The sequence below is a fragment of the Giraffa tippelskirchi genome, chromosome 6 (assembly GCF_054371585.1).
Source record: "Giraffa tippelskirchi isolate mGirTip1 chromosome 6, T2T-mGirTip1v1.2.pri, whole genome shotgun sequence".
NCBI classification, from domain to species: domain Eukaryota; kingdom Metazoa; phylum Chordata; class Mammalia; order Artiodactyla; family Giraffidae; genus Giraffa; species Giraffa tippelskirchi.
Window position 1 is genome coordinate 15,892,828 of NC_137280.1, and position 22,264 is coordinate 15,915,091.

At 42.7% G+C, this 22,264-nt stretch overlaps 1 protein-coding gene across 9 annotated transcripts in view; it reads left to right on the forward strand.

Annotated features, from left to right (window-relative positions):
• The window catches only part of VPS13B (vacuolar protein sorting 13 homolog B), a 752,042-nt gene that overhangs the window by 700,909 nt on the left and 28,869 nt on the right, over positions 1–22,264 (forward strand). For all 9 annotated transcript variants that reach the window (XM_081503358.1, XM_081503363.1, XM_081503357.1 and 6 more), the window contains 4 exons: positions 2,983–3,129; positions 5,103–5,386; positions 8,784–8,911; positions 9,108–9,307. In XM_081503358.1, coding sequence (XP_081359484.1) covers positions 2,983–3,129; positions 5,103–5,386; positions 8,784–8,911; positions 9,108–9,307 — 759 coding nt within the window. The remainder of the gene's footprint in view (positions 1–2,982; positions 3,130–5,102; positions 5,387–8,783; positions 8,912–9,107; positions 9,308–22,264) is intronic.

The following is a 22,264-nucleotide window of genomic DNA, read 5'->3' on the forward strand; positions in this document are numbered from 1 at the left end:
GGAAAGAAAGAACTTATTCCAAAATATCCACAAATTGTACTTGGCATCCCCATTTTAGAGCAGGAAGTAGAGTTGCTCTAACATTCTGGGTTTTGAGTGAAAGGACAGAAGCTCCTGCAAGAAAAGTTATATTCCTAGAAAGGGCATCCTGAGCGAAAGGATGTAGGTCGAATCTGATTCTCCCATAAAACCAGTGTTTTAAGAGGGAGTTGATTCTTTACATATATATGTAAAAACGCTGATGCTTGAAAAGACTGAAGGCAAAAGGAAAAGGGGGCAGTAGAGGATGAGATGGTTAGATAGCATCACTGACTCAATGGACTTGAATTTACGCAAACTCCGGGAGATAGTAGAGGACAGAGGAGCCTGATGTGCTGCAGTCCATGGAGTCACAAAGAGTCAAAAATGATTTAGTGACTGTACAACAACAATTTATTTACTTTTGGATGTCGTAGGTATTTGTTGCTGAGCAGGCTTTTCTCTAGTTGCAGCAAGCGGGGGCCACTCTCTAGTTGTGGTGCACGTGCTTCTCTTGTGGTGGCTTCTCTTGTTGAGGAGCACGGCTTCTAGGGTGCTCAGGCTTCAGTAGTTGCAGCACATGGGCTCAGTAGTTGTGGCTCCCGGGCTCTGGAGCACAGGCTCAACAGTTGTTAGGCACAAGCCTAGTTGCTCCAAGGCATGTGGGATCTTCCCAGACCAGGGATCAAACCAGTGTCTCTTGCACTGGCAGACGGATTCTTTACCACTAAGCCATCAGAAAAGCTCTGGGAGTAGTGTTCTTGAACAGGGGTCTGGTACCCATGTTTATGAAGATAAACACAAAAAAGATACTTAAATCAGTTATTTAAATATAAGTGGTATGTGCTTTCAACATGAATCTTTTCTTAGTAGTATATGAAGGCCAGTTAAGCTGAGTAATAGACTAACGAATCACATTAGACTATGTACGAGTGCAGCGCCATAGTGTACCATCTAGAAATCTCGTGCTGTGCTTAATGGTATCTTTGACATTGTGGCTGTCCCAAGTCAGAAAAAGAAGGGGCACTTCATCAGAGTTGTGTAATTCAGAGTGCTCTTTCTCTGAGGAGAAGTTAGATTTTGACAGGCATCTTTGAAGAGCCTCTTAAAAAAGGTTAGGGTCATTTGGTGACTTTTTAAAAATAAATTTCTCTGATACAAAGAAGTTTATCTTCAGTATTCAAAACTGGTATCCATTTCCTCAAAGTTGTCTGGGCAACACATGTTTATCCTCCACCGGCCAAAATACTGTAACATGGATGTGAAGCGTGAATCACCCAAAGTTGAATAGCTGTAAGTTGAGAACTACCATCAAAACCTGGGAAAAAAGTTATGATTCACAGTCAAACACCCAGTACCTTCAGCACCTCACAGAGTGGCCACATAAATACAAATAAATGTTAGTGAATGAACAAATGAATGAACTGTTGGAAAATATAATATCATTATATTTATATCTCATTTTTCTTCAGTAGTGATTTTCACCTTTTTAGTCTTTGGACCCTTTATAATCTTAAAAAATACTGAGGAGCTCCAAAACCCTTTTGTTTGTGTGAATTATATCTATTTGATTTTTGTCAAATTAGAAATTAAAATATAAAAAATTTTAAGCATGAGAATTCGCAAATAAACATTTCTTTAGCCATAAGAATGATAACATCATCCTGTGATGACATATCTATGGTGATGTCATAGAACCTCTGGAAAACTCCACTGTATGCTTATGTGAAACAGTGAAAAAGACAAATAACATCTTAGTATTATTTTTAAATTAGTTTTGGCCTTGGGGCCTCCTGAAAGGTCCAAAGACCACCCACCGAAGGGTTCCCAGACCATACTTTGAGAAAATTACCACTTACTAGATGGATATCTTTAGGCAGGTAATATCTTCTCTGAGCATCAGTTCCTCATACAATGTGGTAGGACAGTGAGATGAGACACACAGTGGCTAAGGGCAGCACCAGGGAACCAGTCTACATGGCTTCTAATTCCAACCCCTAGACCTAGGTCTTTATCTTTGTGACCTAGGGCAAGTTGCTTACCTTTGTGTCTCTCATTCTTTCTCTTCTATAAAATGAGAATAATAGTAGCTACCCCATAGAGGTATAGTAAGGATTCTGTGAGTTAACATGCATAAAATACCTTAAACAGGTGGAGCACAGGAACACAATATATGAGGGGAGTTGTTATTGTTTTCTTCATCATTGTCATCATCATTAAAGTGCTCAGAACTCCCCTTGGCCTTGTACACATTCAGTGAGATAGCTGCTAGCATGAGCGTGAGACAGGGAATACTGGACTCAGTGCTTTATGTTGAAAAGGATCAGTGGTGTCTGTTTATGTGTAAGTGCTTTTTATAAATAAATATTTTGTGAGGAAATTGGTTAAATAACTCGAAAACAAGTCTCTGTCACTCTAAGGTTAAGGGTAACCAGTGTGCTAAAGCACCCTGTTTAAGAGTAAATAGTGACCCCCTTTAGAGACCAAGACAATTTTGAGACTGAAAGGGAACTCTACTAAATACTCTGGAACAAAAGATAAAATTGATACTGTCCTGAGCAATGACCTTTTTAAAAATATTATTATTATCATCATGATAGTGTGTACCATTGAGATTTCTAGACGGTACTTCATACATAGTTTAATGTGATTCCTTACTCTATTATTTTAACTGGCTTTCATATACTACTTAAAAAAGAAAAGATTCATGTTGAAAAGCACATACCACTTATATATAGTTAAATAACTGATTTAAGTATGTTTTTTGCATTTATCTTCATAAACATGGATACCAGACCCCTGTAATTCACTCTGAATTGCACTACTCTGATGAAATACCTCTTCTTTTTCTGACTTGGGACAGCCAAAATGATGAAGTGGCCACATAAATATATATTTAAAAAAAGAGGTTTTTATATGCCATATGATATTTAAAGAATTACTCTTTCCTCAATTGTTCTGCAGTTGTGCCAGTTCTGCATTTCCTCCATGGTACAGCAAGGCATACAGATTATTCAGATTGAAGACAAGACTACAATAATCAATAACACACCATATCAGATATTTTATAAGCCACAGTTAACTGTCACCAAACCCCACTCTGGAAAGGAGGTAAGCCATGCAAACATGATTTTTTTTAATCTGTAAGTTTTCTTAAATCAGTGGTGGTAAGAATCAACTTTTTTTTTTAACCCAGAACAGATCAAAAGCTAACACCGAATATAGGTGAAGGATTCATTTCTTTGTACTTTCGTTAAAACCATGGTGTCATGATGAGCGCTTCCAAGGTCATTAACGAGGAGACAGGCTCCCAAGCAGCAGATCCGGACGCCCTGGCGGCTTTAGGCTGCCAGCGCATCTGCCAGTGCTCCTAACACCCTGGCAGGAAGCCGGCCTGAGGGCTGGCTACGAGGCTACAGAAAAGAACATCTGCCTCGCAGAGAAGCCGTGTGTGCAGAAGGCTCAGCCCCAACAGAGCCCCAGATCTGGGAGCGCTGAGCTCTGTGTCCAGGAGGAGAGGAAATGTGAAAATGTACCAGCTCATTTATATTAACATCTCTGTGGCAGAATATGCGGAAAATGAATCCAAGAAGGATTTTTTTTCTTTTTACTCTATGCTTTATACAGTTCAGATGAACAGTTTTATTTTAAGAGAGTAAGGAGATATTTTAAAAACAGGATATGCTAAGTGGTATGCTATTGTTTTATGCTGTTGAAACCATCATGCAGAAAAGTATTATTTTTCTTTACTTTCATCCGCATTTATTGTTAGCCCATACTTGCAGCTCCTAAAAACTACATTAGAACAATACACTAGGATGAAAGTCTTACTCTTCTAAGCCTACAGTGCATTATAGGATTTATAAAAATGGCAGATTAATAGAATTTCATCTTGGTTCATTGAAGGATTGATTAAAAATACATAGGTGACCAGAAGCCCTGTGTTGGGAAACAGAGGTCAATAGTAATTGCATGGTAGGCGAGGATTTGAGGAAAAAAACCAGCGTGTGCCCTGAAAATTTTCCCAGTTCTCTGCACCCTAGGGGCTTCCCAAAACACTGGGTCAGTGTCCTCCACACTGGCACTGCCTCATCTGAAAAGTGGCATAATTTCGCATTCCTTGAGGGGTCTGGGTGAAGGTTCAGTGAGATAATCTGAGGAAAAAAAGGCCGGGCACTCAGGAAAAGAGAGTTGCTGGCAGCCATCTCCACACCAGCATCCCAGTGGGCTCCTTGTGAGAAGGGGAGGGCCCTCGTTCTTTCTGCAGCTGAGGGGGCCCCATTTTTTGGCCATGACCCGGCTTCGGGCAGGTGTGGGAATTGTTTGAGACAGGGTCATCCCTCCCCTCTCAGGTGGACGGTCTGGAACAGTGGGAGACACAGCAGAGAGGAAAGGAGGAGGCCTGGCTTCTGGCCATGCTCTGCCACACACTTCACACACTGGCTCTGTGATGCCAGACGCCCTCGTCCGCTCTCTGGGAAGCAGCTTCCTCAGCTGTGAACAAGGAGCTTCAGATAAATGATCCCTCCAGGTCCTTTTTAAGTCCTAAGTCCTGAGACTGTCTCATGTGCCAGAAAGCATGTGGAACTGCAGCTGAGGGCGGGAAGTCAGGGTCTCCTACTCCTTCAGGATGAGCCTTCAGAAACATTTGTCTTCCAGGCTGCCTGTTTCCCCTTATTCCTCTCATTCCGATCGCTTCTGCCCACGGTCCCCCCGGGGTGCCACCCTTTCAGTCCAGCCGCATGTCTCCACGAGGACTCCCTCCAAACACAGCCTTTCTGCCCTGGGACATCTGGCTTTTTTGCAGTACCTGGAAGAGATGGAGAACTTGGCACACACACCCCCTTCAGCTCACATCAGCTTTATCATTTTCCTTATGCCTAGAGAAGCAGACCCTGCTCTTGCTACTTGTAATTTTCTCATTTGGGCTTCCTTGTGCGAACAGGGTATCTAATATTCCCGTGTTCCCCCCACCTCCTGAGAATATGTATCACGGTTTCTTAGAAGCTGTGCTTTAGAGAAGCTTAGCTTCTGTGTCGGACTGTGTAACTGTGCTCTCTCTGCCTTGTCTTTTCTTTCTTCAGTATTTTCATGTTCCAGACAGCACTACTTTCAGCATTTGCCCGGGTGGTGAGCAGCCTGCCATGAGATCCAGCTCCCTTCCTTGCTGGGACCTAATGCCCGACCTCAGCCAGTCCGCGCTGGACGCATCCCTGTGGCAGAAGCAGGTCTTGCTGGCCTTTTATCCCACCGCGGTTGCCGACAGCTCCCAGTGCTGGAGCCTGCCAGCTCTAGTTAGACAGGAGTTTCCCAGACAGAGCGTGGCAGTGCCCTTGGGGAACTACAGGGAAAATGGATTCTGTACCAGGTATTTTACATTTCTGTGAATGCCCTTCTTTGCTTCATCCATGTGCTGGGAGAGACAAGAGAAGAGTTGGCAGTGCTCACCACATGTAAACTTAACTTTTGCTTTTATTTTTCATGGCTTCTGTATTTTGTATACAACTGGACAAATGTGAGGATCACACATGGGTTGTCCCAGTGAATTACTGATGAGAATTTTCCCTTATGCGGCTTTTACTAGGGAGCAATGGTGTTTGTACCATAGAGTAGCCACAGTCTGTCATAATGAAAAGATGCCCTTCTCCTATGGCTTCCTAGCCTCTGTCAGGTAGTAAGAAATAAGGGTTAAAATATGAGAGAGTCAAGCTGGAAAACCTTTTTATTTTCCTGTATTTTACTTCTATTTCAAAATGGAATTTTTCTCAAGTCATTAAGAGAGATAACTTACATAAACACAAGTCACAGAAGACTCGGTTCTGTGGTTGTTCTTGCACACAAGTTACTCTAATTACCAATTACCAATTATGCAAATAACAACCACAGAATCAAGCCAGAAACATGTAATGGTTTGTTCATACTGGACTTTTATTTTGTGGTCGTTTTGCATACAGTACATCCTTTCTGTAGCTGTCAGGAATAACTTACTTAAGGTATATATAAAAAAGTAAAAAAGAAAGCATATTGTAACCTTATGAGAGGTACCTTTTTTGTGATTATGAATTTATAGACTAAGATTTTAGCCATCTTAACTTTGATGTATAGAGATTTCTAGTAGTAATATTTTAAAAGATAACTTCCCAACTCAAGTTGTCCTTAATAGTTAAGGCTCTGTTCCCTACACACATCCCTTCTTTCACAACATTCACAAACAATCCATGATTTTATAATCACTTTCCATCCCCGACTCAAGAGGAGTGATTGTCCTTTTATCCTGATTGGAGAAGTATGGTAAGTTATTGTTGTTACTAAAACAAATTTATTGTTATCAAAGGGGAAGGAGGGAGGGATAAATTAGGAGGCCAGGGTTAACATATACACTTCTGTGTATAAAATAGATAGTCAACAAGAACTTACTGTATAGCATAGGGAATTATACTCAGTACCCTGTAATATGGAGAAGGCAATGGCACCCCACTCCAGTACTCTAGCCTGGAAAATCCCATGGACGGAGGAGCCTGGTGGGCTATAGTCCATGGGGTCGCTAAGAGTCGGACACGACTGAGCGACTTCACTTTCACTTTTCCCTTTCATGCACTGGAGAAGGAAATGGCAACCCACTCCAGTATTCTTGCCTGGAGAATCCCAGGGACGGCGGAGCCTGGTGGGCTGCCGTCTATGGGATCGCACAGAGTCGGACACGACTGAAGCGACTTAGCAGCAGCAGCAGCAACCCTGTAATAACCTATTAGGGAAAAGAATCTGAAAAAATATATATGTATATAAAAAGAATATATATAATTGAATCACTGAGATACACACCTACACAGTATTGTAAATCAATTCAAAAAATGTTTTCTAAGTGTTATTTTTAGATAATCTTAGATTCACATGCAGTTATAGGAAGTAATTCAGAGAGGCCCCCTGTATCCCTTACTCAGTTCCCCCAGTTGAAACATCTTACAAAACATCTTACAAACCTAGTATCACATCTAGGGTGTTGGCATTGATACAATTAATGTATAGAGCATTTCCATGTTAAGCTTCAGGAAGTATTCTTGAAAGCAATATGAACCTATATATAGAAAACAAACTTATTATTAAAACTAAAACACAAAATTTATAATAAACACTTAGAACTTATGTTTAAAATTCTAAGGTTTTGTTAATTTAATGTAAATATTTATCTATTGTAATGTAAATGTAAATAACTATTGAGCTAGTTATTAGATTGAAAGTGAAAAGTGAAAGTGTTAGTCACTCAGTCATGTCTGACCCTTTGCGACCCCATGGACTGTTGCCTGCCAGGCTCCTCTGTCCATGGAATTTTCCAGGCAAGAATACTGGAGTGGGTTGTCATTTCCTTCTCCAGGGGATCTTCCTGACCCAGGGATTGAACCTAGGTCTCCTGCATTGCAGGCAGATTCTTTACCGTCTGAGCTACTATGGAAGCCCAGTTATGATATTAGAAGTACCATATTTTAGTCCTGACCTCAGCTCTCTTGGTTATCAATAAGACATTCTCTGTGGTCAGCTTGCCTGGCTTTTCCAGAATTAGGCAGGGAGAAGATCCGAAGACTATACTCTAGAAATGTTTCATCTCCTTCCCTCGCTCCTCCCCTCAGTCCTACAGTGCACATATGATGGTGTTATTAATGTGATTTTCCCAAATACTAATCAACAGTTCACCTTGGCATTTCAGACAAATGCAATCTTTGGCAAACTCACACTGGCTAACAGAATAGATAGTGAATGGGAAACTCTTTAGTGTGTTACTGACCGCTTATAATCAGTGTAAACTGAGGGCCACATTTGGCAAATAATCTGATTTCTTTGATTAATTTGAACAACCAGTCCATGTAACTTAAACTTCAGAGAAATTTTTTTTTCCTGATTTGATATGAAATATTTTTTGATAGTCTCAGTCTACATTGGAGCCTTTTCTCTGTCCATTGTAGAGAGCAGCCTATGCCCACACAGCAGTTTCTCTGAGGCCAAATAGAAAATACAGCTTTGCTCTTGGTAGCCAAAATGGAGATCCTATAAAGTGCTGTGATTTGTGAAAATTGACAGCAAACATACTGAACCTGCCTACCTTTAGAATTAAAAATGGCAAGTACACAGATTTTCCAGTCATCCTTCTAGAAGCACATCAGCTCCTCCTTTACCAAAACTTACCAAGCACTTTTGAGGAGGAAGGCACCCCATCTCTAGAGATTAAGGCACATGTACATAGAGGAAAAAAGAACAGAAGGAAAAGCTAGCGTAAGGATATCTGTGATTCTCTCTGAGTGCTACAAGTTATGGGTTTTTTATTTTATTTTTTTAAATTTAATTTTATGCTTTTAATTGTTTTTGTATTGGAGTATAGTTGATTAACAGTGTTGTGTTAGTTTCAGGTATATAGCAAAGTGATTCAGCTATACATACACATGTAGCTATTCTTTTTCAAATTCTTTTCCCTTTTAGGTTGTTATGGAACATTGAGCAGAGTTCCCTGTGCTATACAGTAGTTTACACATTTTTTGAATATTTTATGATAAATGTTACTGCTGTCAGAAAAAAAATTAGTAAACCTGTCAGTGTCTGGCAAGTAATAGAGGAGTGGATGGCCTCCATTGCCTGGAAAACATTTTCTCTGATGTATAAGAGGGAGGGTATTATAGAGGTTCTGAACATTGCAAATCTAAATAAATATGTACCAGGAGAAAAAGCATGCATTTTTTTCTAAGCTGTTTCTGTCATTTGATCTGATTCTATTCTAGGGCAATAGCACTTACATATCAAGAACACCTTGGAGTGACTTATTTAACCCTCTCAGAAGACCCTAGTCCTCAAATAATTTTCCACAACAGATGTCCAGTGACAATACTTATAAAGGAAAATACTAAAGGTATATGTTATAGTATTGAATTTAAATAATATAAAACCTATATTCTTTCTGGAGGTTTTTGACTTAGTATTTGCCTGTTATCCTTAAGTAAGAGTGAACTTATTTGAGAAGTTTCTCTTGCCACATTACATTTAATATCCCCAAGTCTTTGTCTTCAAGGCGTAAGTCTGAATATGCTTTTTTTTTTTAATTTTAGATATTCCAAAGTTTGAGGTTTATTGCAGAAAAATTCCTCCTGAGTGCTCTATTCATCATGAGCTATATCATCAGATTTCCAGTTATCCAGAGTGCAAGACCAGAGACCTCCTTCCTAGCCTCCTTTTGAGAGTGGAATTGCTGGAGGAAATGACAACCGAGTGGAGCGACGCCATCGACATCAACAATCAGGGGACACAGGTCAGCGACCCACACGTTCCTGCCAAAGCCTGAAGAAAAGGTCCCTTTTCTAAGGTTTTGGTGATTGTCTGCTTCTAAACGCTGACTGTCTTGTCTCTGTGTGAGGGCACAGGTGTATCTACTTTTACACCCTCATTGGGCTGTAAATTCTCAAACACAAGTATGTATCTCCAAAGTATGCTGCTGCTGCTCAGTCGCTTTAATCGTGTCTGACCTCTTTGTGGCCACATGGAATATAGCCCGCCAGGCTCCTCTGTCCATGGGATTCTCCAGGCAAGAATACTGGAATGGGTTGCCATGCCCTCCTCCAGGGGATCTTCCCAACCCAAGAATCTAACCTGCATCTCTTACGCCTCCTGCACTGGCAGGCAGGTTCTTTCCCACTAGCACCGCCTGGGAAGTGCATCCCCAAAGTATACTATACAACTATTTATGAAAAGGGAACACTTGGTAAAACAAGCCCATCTTGGGTCTAAACCCAGGTCAAAAATAAAACAGAAGTGTTAATCTTCTTCATGGAAAAGGTAATCCAGCTGTCCCAGGTTTTAGGACAATCATAATGTCAACCCTGGATTCATTACTTCTTTTTGAAAATTTACCAATTTTAGAATATACATATTATTCCTAGCAGTACATGAAACTTTGCAAATATAAGTACAGTTTTAAAACCCTGAACAGATCAGATGTCCTGATTTGTCCCTGTCTTATTCTAGATGTTAGTGGTAATATTTTTGTTGAAAATGGCACAGGGACCTAGCATTCCCTTTCTGCTCTACTTAAAATTTACCATTTTTCAGTACAATCCAGTGGCATTAAATACATTCACAGTGTTGTAAAACCATAACCCCCATCCATTTCCAGAAATGTTTCATCATCCTGAACAGATACTATAAACCCATAACTCCTCAATCTCCCCTCTCCCCAGCCCATGGTAACCTCTTCTGTGCTTTCTAAATCTACCTACTGTAGGCATCTCATAAGGAGAAGCGTACAACACTCGTCCTTTTGTGTCTGGCCTGTTTCCCTTAGCATGATATCTTCAAGGTTCACCCATGTTGTAGCATGTGTCAGAACATCATTCCTTTTTATGGCTGAATAATACTGTGCTGTACTTTTTAGAAGTCCCTTCACATCTATTAGTTCATTTGATCTTCACAACTAGCTTATGAAATAGGTCCTATTGTAATGGTAACAAAACACATATTAAAATTAAAAATGTGTTTACGGTAATAATAATGGCTATCATTTAATAAGCACTTACTATATGCCAGGCATTGTGCTAAGCACTTTATATTCATTCTTCTCTAACCTGTGCAACAGGCAGACAAGATAGGGACTCTCATTTCCATGTTACAGAAGTGAAAACTTGAAATCTCCAAATAAACATGGTCTAATTCCCACATGTTACAAGGAAAGGGACAAGGATTTTATCCAGACCTGCCTGACTCCATGGCATGTGCTCTGAACTGCTATGCTCTGAATGCTACTTCCTTACCTGGAGCTCCTTAACTCCCCCACTTCCCCAGTCCTGCTGGCACATTTTTCTCATCTCTCAAGAGGTTCTCTCCCTACACCCCTGTGAAGCCCTTACCCATCCCAGGACCCTCTGCATACTCATATAACATTTTTAACATTTAATTGCATTCACTTCTGCAAATGATTTCCTACCAAGTCAAGATTCCTGGCAGTCAGACCCCTTCCTTATTCATGCACAGCCTATGGCAGAATGCCTGCCAACACAGTGAAATCTGAAGACATATCAAACGAATAAATGAATGAAAGAGAAGATGAGGCTACCAAGAGAGGTCTTGTAAAGGAGGAGAAGAGGGTGCCAGGCCTGACTTTGGGAAACTCTGACTTGTGAGCGTGATGCAGCAGCAGACTGAGAAGGAGCTGGAGAGTGGCAGGAGGAGGGGCTGGGTGAGGCGGAAACGGGAAAGCCCCTGAGAGAGAGAGAGTTTGCAGGATGCAAGATGGTGGGCACAGGGCAGGCAAGATCACATTGGAAGTTACAAGTCCAGAGGGAGTACAAGGACAGGGGAGAAGTGTTTTTTTTTCAAGAAGCCAATGAGATCCCTGGAGAGGAAGCCCTTTATATGCTGCAGGAGAGGAGTCAGCGGAGGAGATGTGAAAACACGCATGAGGAATCACCAGAGAGACAAGCGCAAAGCACAGAGAGTATAATTCTCCTTGGACAGGAGGGCCACGCCCTCCTCTCTGATGGGAGAGAAGAGGTGGGGATGGGCACAGGGGTAGGTAGGCATCTCTGGAGGGCTGGGGGTGGGAAATGGAGTGAAGTGATACCCAGTGGCCCTAAGTTTATCAGGGAATGTAGAGTGAAATATCTGCTGAGAGAAGGGGGGAAGGGGTGGGGGCCCGGGCAGAGCATAGCTGTGGCAACAGTGAAGGACATGGCCGTGGACAGGTGCAGGAGGGGCCCCACTCACCTGGCAGACCTGCACTTGTGGTGTCCCAAACTGCGCAGGGGTGTGATGTCCACCCCGCAGCACTCATGTGATGAACAGGGAAAATCTGCAAGAGTAGCACGACCTCTGGAGACGTTCCCAGTCTCTGTCCTTTATAGAATAAGCACCACCAGCTTCTCGAAGGCCCCTGAACTGCCCTGCATCCGTGCGAAGGTGTCTGAAGCCTTGCTTATGTATGTCTAGGGAATGCTTTACAATAGGCAATCTGCCTGCCAAACCTTATTTTGGGAGTTCCCGTTCACTCTAAATTTCCTCAAACCTTTGTAGTCAGGGATACTTCAAAGCTGAGAGGAGGTACTCTTTCCAACACCCGTATCACCCCCGGTCCGAGGACCCGGCAGAGTCTCGTGTTCCCATTAATCTTGGAGGAGCTGTGAGCCATATGTCCCGCAGACCGGGGCTCACTTCCTATTCTGGAGGAAGATTCGTTTCAGACCCTTGCTGACATCTCCCCAGGAACACACCAGGGGGTATAAATCACTTTGCGGGGGGAGGGGGGGAGCCGTGTCCTCTGATGAAAGGAAGCAGCCCTTCTGTAGGAGGAAGCTTGTCTTCCAGGAGCCTTGTCTCAGCCCTGGGTGTCAGGCTCATGATGTAGATTTCAAAGCTGACCTAACAAAAGCAGAATTAAAGCACCAAAAAGTCTCCATTATGCCCCAGGGAAGAAGACTCCTCTAGCTTTTGTCCATCACAGAGATGCCCCTCGGTGCCTCCCCAGTTTTGTAAATAAGACCACGTCATGTTGTATAATTTTGAGGTGGAATATGAGAGGAAATGTGCAGAGAATAACTTTATAGTTACACAAAGACGCGTTCTTTGGATCAAGAGTTACTGAGAAGACCTAAGAATTCTGATGGGTGTGGGTTTTCTGGGGCTGTGTCCTTGGCTCACACCTGGGTGGGGACAGAGGCCTTGCAGTAACGACTGGGGCTCTTATCCGTAACAGGGGAGGAAGATCTTTTAGTAAAGTGTCAGTTACTCACCAACTCTTTTGTGATCCCATGGACTGTAGCCCGCCAGGCTCCTCTATCCATGGACTTCTTTAAGCAAGCATACTGGAATGAGTAGCCATTCCCTTCTCCAGGGGATCTTCTTGACCCAGGGATCGAACCTGGGTCTCCTGCATTGCAGTCAGATTCTTTACTGTCTCAGCCACTACGTTGATCATTTTAAGTCATAATTTTGATCCTGTGAGGAAAATACTTTATAATCCTGTCATAGTGTACAGGCTTTCAATTGCTGACAGTCCAAAACCTTATTTTTGTCAAAGCTAGGCAACGTTCTTTAGAAAAATTCAAGACAGAAAAGGTATACGGAAAACACAGTATTTACCATTTAACTAATATAAATACAGGAAAGTATGCTTCCATCGTTCAATCAACAAATACTGAGTTTCTAATATGTGCCACTCATTATATTATAACCTGGAGTTGGGACTACATAAAATACAGTTAACAAAAATAGAACATGGCCCTTTCTCTCAAGGAGATTTCCTGTGGAGGATGTAGATGATAAGCAATCCCAGGTTGTTATGCTGTTATGAACTCGGATCACGGTTTTGAAGGAGAGGCTTGTACAGGTGTGCTGTGATACAGCGAATGATTAATAGTTTGAGAGGCTGTGTCCCTGCGTATGAGCCCTGACATCTTAGCCTTAAAGAGGAACAGGCAATAAGGAGACAAGAGAATGGGAGACTTTCTCAGCAGACAGAGCAGGTTCAAAGTTTTGGTGCTCAAGAGAGGGAGCTCAGAGGGATCACTTCCAGCAACCTAAATGCCAGTGTGGCCAGAGGAGGAAAGGGGGCGAGGGAGGAGGCTAGTGAGGCGGTTCAAGGCCCAACCTGGCAGGATCCTGTAGCTCCAACAAGGATTTGGGTTTTTAAGAACCACAGGAAGTGATTGACTTGTTTATGAAAAGCAATTTCTGAGCCAAAGAACAGCAGTTTAAACCCCAAAAGACTGGTTAAAATTATCCCTTTACAGGTGAATTCTACAAAGATCCAGTAAATTCTCATGATCTTTGAGTCTTAACAGAAGTGTTTAGTGGGGCCAGCATCATCGCCGTTTTCTTCTCTGATAAACTCTGGACCTTTACAAAGTGCTTTCCCCTCCAGTCTTTAGTCTTCCATCCATTTATCCAGCAAACTCTTACTGAGGACCTATCCAGGGCCAAACCCTGTGCCCTGAATATGTTTAATTCCCATGTTCAAGGCACCTAGGTAACTAAATGAATGCAGTCAAGTGTAGTAAGTCCTAAGATAGAGCCTTTGATCACTGCAAAAGCTCTAAGGTAGTCGGGGCAGTAATTTTGATGTTTATGTTACTGATGAGAGGATTCAGGCTTAAAGAGTAATCCTCTAGGTGGTTTATAATTAAGCAGCATCAGGCTGGAACCTGGGTCTGCTCACATGTGGCCTAGTCATTTTTGCTCTACCAAGCTAGGGTCACTGTCTGTCCTTTGGAGTCCGTCCAGCCCTGGCTACAAACATTGCCACCTGAAAGTCAGTAAAAGCACAGGCGAGAAGAGGTTTTCTAATTCCCGCTTTTACCTAGAGCAAGAGTCCCTTCTGTGGCATCCCACCCTAGAAAACTATGAGTTTTCAGACTGACGTTGTTGGTCAGTCACTTAGTCATGTCTGACTCTTTGTGACCCCGTGGACTGCAGCCCACCCGGCTTCTCTGTCCTTCACCATCTCTTGGAGTTTGCTCAAATTCATGTCCACTGACCATCCAACCATCTCATCCTCTGTTGTCCCCTTCTCCTGCCTTCAGTCTTTCCCAGCATCAGGGTCTTTTCCAATGAGTCAGCTCTTTGCATCAGGTAACCAAAGTGAGCTTCAGCTTCAGCATCAGTCCTTCCAATGAATATTCAGGGTAGATTTCATAGTCATGGCTTATTCCAGCAGTGATTATGAGAAAGTCATGGCTTGTATCAAGCTACACTCTGTCCCTCTGTAGCATCCATTCACCCACCCTTGTTTAACCCCCTGAGGCATCACAGAGTATTTACTTCCCCTTTAATACAGCAACACTACAATTATTTGAAGGCAGCTTCAGCATCTTCTCTAACTGTTCCCTCATCCAGGCCAAACATTTCTGGTTCCTTGAATCATTCCTTCAGTAAATGTGATTTCCAGACCCATCACCACAGTTACCCTGGTCTGAACACACTAGTGTGTTATGTTCCTTTTTAAAAATCTGGCAGCCAGAATTACACATACTATTCCAAATGTGGTCTAACCAGCTATTACCTCCCTATGCTTCCATTAATAAAGTAGAAGATTGAGTTAGCTTTTTATTAATGAGTTCAGACTGTTTGTTATTATTGAACTCGTGGTCAACCACATCCTCCAGGTCTTTATCATATGACTTGCTATACAGTTGACTTTTTGAACCCAGTGACAGGACTTTACATTTATCCCCAATAAATTAAATCTTGTTGCTATTGGCCTAGTCCACTTGTTGAAATCACTTTTAAAAAATTATGATGCTGTCATCCACCCTATTAAGTATCCCTAGTAGCTTTAGGTCATCTATAGATGTGGTGAACCTGCATTCTATGTGTTCATCCAAGTCATTAATAAATATGTTGAACGGGACAAGTCCAAGGTCTACATGCTGTGGTGAATCAAGAGACACTTCCCTAATGCGTGGGTTCAGTCAGCCAGTAACACTCCAAACTGTACTGTCATCTAGCCCATATTTCTTCAATAAGAAAATGCATCTATAAAAGCACTTTTAAACTATACTGTATAAGATATTTCTTATCTTGCTTACAAGAATATCATGAGACACTTTGGTAAATACCCTGATGAGCCAGGACTCAAATGTTGATCAGTCCATTTGGTGCCAATCAGACAGGGGGTAACCCTGAGCACTAATGCTCAAAGAGCATGTGGTCATCTTCAGAGACTTCATTAGCCTCCAGCTCCAACTTTTTACATAGAGAAGTAGTTGTCGATGCAAGGACTATCTGACTTATAAAATGTGTGGGGCAGATGTTTTGGCTTCTTGCTTACTTCCGTCACCTTCCCCATCCCCCCTGCATTATCAGGGCCAGAAGAGATATCAGCAGATTGGCATCCACTTCTGACATCTGCCAGGTATCCTGGTCAAGAGTCTTCTATGTGTTTACAGTTTGTTCTAATTGAGTCACCATTTCTTCCAAAGATACTCGGGAGAAGGGATTTCTTTAAAGTATTTTTTAGTAATACAGAAAGAAATCAAGCCAGTCAATCTTAAAGGAAATCAACCCTGAATACTCATTGGAAGGACTGATGCTGAAGCCGAAGCTCCAATACTTTGACCATCTGATGTGAAGTGCCGACCCATTGGAAAAGACCCTGATGCTGAGAAAGATTGAAAGCTAAAGAGAGGAGGGCAACAGAGGATGAGATGGTTGGATAGCATTACTGACTCAGTGGACATGAACTTGGGCAAACTCTGGGAGATAGTGAGGGACGAGGAGGCCTGGTGTGCTGGCAGCCGATGGGGTCACAAAAAGTTGGACACAACTTAGCAACTGAACGATAACAACAACATACAGAAGGAAGACTTCAATCAGTCAGTTCAGTTGCTCAGTCGTGTCCAACTCTTTGCAACCTCATGGACTGCAGCACGCCAGGCCTCCCTGTCCATCACCAACTCCTGGAGTTTACTCAAACTCATGTCCATCGCATTGGTGATGCCATCCAACGATCTCATCCTCTGTCATCCCTTTCTCCTCCCCCTTTCAATCTTTCCCAGCATCAGGGTCTTTTCCAATGAGTCGGTTCTTCACATCAGGTGGCCAAAGTATTGGAGCTTCAGCTTCAGCATGAGTCCTTCCAATGGACAGTCAGGACTGATTTCCTATAAGATTGACTGGTTGGATCTCCTTGCAGTCCAAGGGACTCTCTAGAGTCTTCTCCAACACCACAATTCAAAAGCATCAATTCTTCAGCGCTCAGCTTTCTTTATACTCCAACTCACATCCACACATGACTACTGGAAAAATCATAGCTTTGACTAGACAGACCTTTTTGGACTAGACTTACACCCAAAATATCTGTTATTTTCTTCTTCTCTTCCTCCAGTCTTTCCTACCTTGATTATCTTGGAAATTCTTCCCCCTTCTTTTCCTCTGGCAGAGAGCTAATTCGTCTCCAAGCTTTAGCTCCCATCATCCAGTCACTCCCAAATATCTTCTCTGGCCACCTCATCCCTCCCAAGCTCCAACTCTGTGTTTTTAGCTACCCACCAGACATCTCTGCCCAAAAGACCTACAGACACTTCAAACCACCGTCATCATCTGAAACCAGAGTGCTCATTTTCTGTTCCCTCAAACCAGCTTCTCCTAGAGTCTCTGCTTTAATTAATATCACCTCCATTTTTTTCAGTGTTAAAACCTTCAGTAACATTGATATGAACTCATATTGAATGCCTACTTTGGGTCAAGCATTCTAAACAAATACTGTCATTAGTCTGCACCGGTAGATGGTACTTGAAACTCAGAGAGGTTAACTTGCACAGAGCATGTGGGCCTGGGATTCCATCCCAGGACTGTCTGGCTTCCAAGCCTGTTTTTTCCTGCAGCATCCCAGTACTTTCCTATCCCTCTCTTCCCCCATAAGTTCTAGCAGAAATTCCTAAGAAGTGTCTCTGTATCTTCCCCTTCTTTTTGTGACCAGGGTCTACTTCAAATCTTTTATTCATCATCCCTCGGTCAGATTTTAGCAACAGCCCCATAAAGAGTCTCTCCATTGTCAGGCTTTCTACCCTCAAACCTGTCTCCACAACTGCCACCACAGTGGTGAGTAAAACAGAGTCCAGCCAGAAAAGTCTCTCCAGGCCACTTGGCTGCTAAAGACAAATCACTACCTGCAACCAAGTAGACCACATCTCACTTCCTTATTCCCTCTGCAGGTTAGCGTTCAATCCCATAGCACGTATGGAAATTTCTTCCTCCCTTTCAAGTCTTGAATTCTTCTATTCCAGGGTTTTCCTTCTTATGATACTCTTTTACAAACTATTTTATCTGGGTGGTGGTGGTTTAGTTGCTAAGTTGTGTCCAACTCTTGCGACCCCGTGGACTGCAGCCCGCTAGGCTGCTCTGTCCATGGGATTCTTCAGGCAGGAATACTGGAGGGGGTTGCCATTTCCTTCTCCAGGGGATCTTCCCGACCCAGGAATCGAACCTGGGTCTCTTGCATTACAGGCAGATTCTTTACCAACTAAGCTATAAGGAAAGCCTTTAATTAATTTTAGTTTAAGTTTAATTTTATAAAATTAGTAAATTTTATATTTATTTCTTCCCAAAATAGAGGGTGAAATGTCTTACAAATTTTTGCCAAAGATAGGCAGAACAAATACAATGCCTAATTTATCCCATCTTCAGATCAGTTCGTGCTAAGACGTCCCCTAATCTGCCATAGATGAGCCAGAGACCCAAGAGAACCATGGTGTAGGTTCCAGTTGGAGGGCAGGAGAAGATGATGTGAAATGTCCCAGCTCTAGCACTAAGGCAGGAAGGGTGGGGCAAGCTCCTTCTCCCTCCGCCGTTGGCTCTGTTCAGACCCTCAGTGGACTGGACGATGCCCCTCATACTCGGGAAGGCAGTCTGCAGAGGCCACCGAGTCAAGTGCCAACCAGTCTCTGGAAACACCCTCGCTGACACATCCAGAAATAATGTTTTCACCTGGGTGCCCGGTGGTCAGTCAAGCTGAGACAGAGTTGACCATCCAGAAAGAGGTGAACATGTGAGGTGGGGGCAAAATGAATCAGGTGAAAGAGAGGGTTGAAGAGGGATGAAGTCCAGCAAATGAACCATGATGGGGACTGGAGCCTACTGACAGAGGGAATTAGTACAAATTGGAGGAGGGGGTGGGTAAAGGACTTTTAATAACAGGAATGCCTGTTATTTAACTGAACTGAAGTGCTGGGATGCCATGGCACTCCCCCTTGACTATCCCTGGTTTATTGCACATAGCCTGTCAGGAGAAAAGAAGAGAGAAAGAATGGGAGAGAAAGGACAAGAGACAGACTTCCAAGAATCAGTTCAGTTCGGTCACTCAGTCGTGTCCGACACTTTGCAACCCCATGGACTGCAGCACGCCAGACCTCCCTGTCCATCACCAACTGCCAGAGTCTACCCAGACCCATGTCCATTGAGTCGGTGATGCCATCCAACCATCTCATCCTCTGTTGTCCCCTTCTCCTGCCCTCAATCTTTCCCAGGTGTCACCTTATAACCTAATTACTCAGTAAAGTTAAGTAAAAATTAAAATGTTTAGTTGGATATAAATATAGTCAGATATAGATACAATGGTCATCTGAGTTAAATTCACCCATTCCAGTCCTAAATTTTAGTTTGCCGATTCCTGATTTTAGTTTGCCGATTCCTAAAATGTCGACATTCACTCTTGCCATCTCCTGTTTGACCACTTCCAATTTGCCTTGATTCATGGACCTAACATTCCAGGTTCCTATGCAATATTGCTCTTTATAGTATCGGACCTTGCTTCCATCTCCAGTCACATCCACAACTGGGTGTTGTTTTTGCTTTGGCTCCGTCTTTTCATCCTTTCTGGAGTTATTTCTCCACTGATCTCTAGTAGCAATAAATACAGTAAATAAATTTAATAATATTTATAAAAGTAACTGAATATATAAAAAGCACAGGTTATATTACACTGTTCCTTATTTGTAATTGTAGGAAAAGATGATGTACTAAGTGGGCGGGAGACTTAGGCCTCAGTGGTTTTCTTACACCCACACCATGTAAGAGAAAGTCGTACTGATCTAGGTACGCTGACAGAGACACGAGTGACAGAACACAGACCATTCTGCAAATGTTTTATGGTTCAAGCAGCAATTCGCTAATCATTTGTTGCCTATAACCTTCCACGCACACCCCCACACTACCAATGTGAGGTGAGGAAAGTGAAAAATAACTAAATGACAGCACTGAATAGGACTCACTAGCTTCTTCTGCAATAATAACTAAATAAAAAAAATCCTCTTTGCCATCAATCATTTATCCTCCACCGCTACCCCACCTCCATCCTAAAGGAAATCAGTCCTGATATTCATTGGAAGGACTGATGCTGAAGCTGAAACTCCAATACTTTGGCCACCTGATGGGAAGACCTGACTCACGATGGAAAAGACCCTGATGCTGGGGAAAATGGAAGGCAAGAGGAGAAGGGGATGACAGAGGATGAGATGGTTGGATGGCATCACCGACTCTATGGACATGAGTTTGAATAAACTCCAAGAGCTGGTGATGGACAGGGAGGCCTGGTGTGCTGCAGTCCATGGGGTCGCAGAGTCAGACACGACTGAGCGACTGAAGTGAACTGAACCCCACCTCTGACGTCTGCGCAGAATAACTCTCCTCCCCAGGTTGCTAACCAGTCTCCACACCCCAGTGGAAATCCAGTATTCTCAGTGATGCTCTCTTACTGTGTATATGGCTCCTTTTCATCTGGAGACCTGTAAGCTCACTGGCTCCCCTCGCCCTGCCAAATTGTAGGACAGAAAATAGTAAGAACTCCTCCACATTGCAAAGAGGGAGAATGAGACACATACACATGCTCTCACCCATAACAGTTCTGAAATTGTTTTAAGCACGTGTTTTGGGGGTTTTAATCTTGGAAGCAAGAAATAATCTCTAAGTTGTGTCTCTGGTAATGGGAGAGCTCTTTTACCAGCATCCTTCTCATCCCTGGGTCCACACTCAGAGACCCTCCTTGGCCACATCTGAAGTTGTATCAAGTCTCAAATAATCAATCACAGGCCTTTTAGTCTAGGTTCGTGAGTTTATTAGGCAGTAGTAATTTCTCAGAAACTCAGTGGACTTCTCATCTGTTTGATTCCAGAGAATCCCATGTGCTAATAACCACATCCTTGGTCCTTTTAGTGACATATTTCTGTACTATTTTGCTTCCTTACCTCTCTCTGGATTTAAGGGAGCTTCTGTGGCAATGGTAAACAGTCTATCTAAAATTTTTTCTGAGTAACTTCAACAATTAAAAAGTTTCAACAGTGAGTTCTGATGCCTATGCATAGCCCTAAGTCTAAGTATTAATCTGCCTTCATGTTCAAACATTAAATTTTATCTCTTACTATTTGGGGTTTAAAAGCATTACTGCCTTTGCTAAGCTTTGAATTTCTTCAATCTCTTTATTCTCTTTAATTTCTCTTTGCAAACTGGCCAGTTCTTTCCTGAGCTCATCTCTTCTTCATAGTACATTGCCAGGTGCAGTCAGTAGCAGCTAACACACACTGCTAATGTTTTGTTTTCAAACCTCATCTTCTAGAGCTACAAATCTTTTAGGTTTATAATCTGCCTCCCAAGTAATCTTAGACAACAGTTTCACTAAGTGTCTTGCCGCTCACAACATAAATTCCCACTTTTGTAGCTTTCAATATCAATTTCTACTGCTACCATTAAGCTGGAATTCCCTGGTGGCTCAGCAGTAAAGAATCCACCTGCAATGCAGGAGATGCAGGCAGCTCAGGTTCGATCCCTGGGTCAAGAAGATCCCCTGGAAGAGGGCATGGCAACCAACTCCAGTATTCTTGCCTGGAGAATTCCATGGGCAGAGGAGCCTGGTGGGCTACAGTCCCTAGAGTTGCAAAGAGTCAGACACGACTAAAGTGACTGAGCATGCACACACCATTAAGCTGACTCCTATTTTAGGTTTTTGCTGGAACCCTACTTGAATTACTGATATCTCCCTCCATTAGTTTAGGTTACACTATGCTGTCTATCATAGTCCTAGCATTGACTTTTTGCTCATGCTGTATCCCAGTGTTTGTCATCAGGGGCTTTGTCCTCATGGTCAGTCAGGGACCCAGGTTGACAGAGGCTTCATTATCTTCTGTCTGCCCCATTGTAACAGCCAGCCCAAAGCATAGAGGCTTGAAACAGCAGCGATCTGGAGGGTTTGGTTGGGTGGTGTTTTTGCAAGATGAGCCCATGCAGCTGCATTTGGGTGGAGGGTTGGCAGGGGAGGGGTTCATCCAGGAAGCCTGGGTAGCTCTCTTACCACGTGGTCTTTCCTCCATAGGAAGCTAAGCCAGGCATCCTCACATGGTTGGCAAGGGGGAAAATCCCCAAAAGCAAGCTTTTTTTCACACTTCTTGCCTCATGCTTGCAGACATCCCATTATCTGAAGAAAGTCACAAAGCCAAGCTTCATATCTGTATAGGAAGGGATTAAACAAAGGCATAGACCTTGGGATGTGCAGTTCCCTGATGGAGAATAATCTACCATAACCACCACCTGCAACAGGAATCAACAGACTTTTTCTTTGAGGTCTAAATAGTAAATATTTTAGGCTTTGAAAGCCATATAGTCTCTCTCACAAGTTTTCAACTCTGTTGTTAGACAGAGTCAATGTGTAAACAAGTTCCAATAAAACTGTATTTAAAAGAACAGGCATGTACATACTGTTACATTTAAAATGGATAACCAACAAGGACCTACT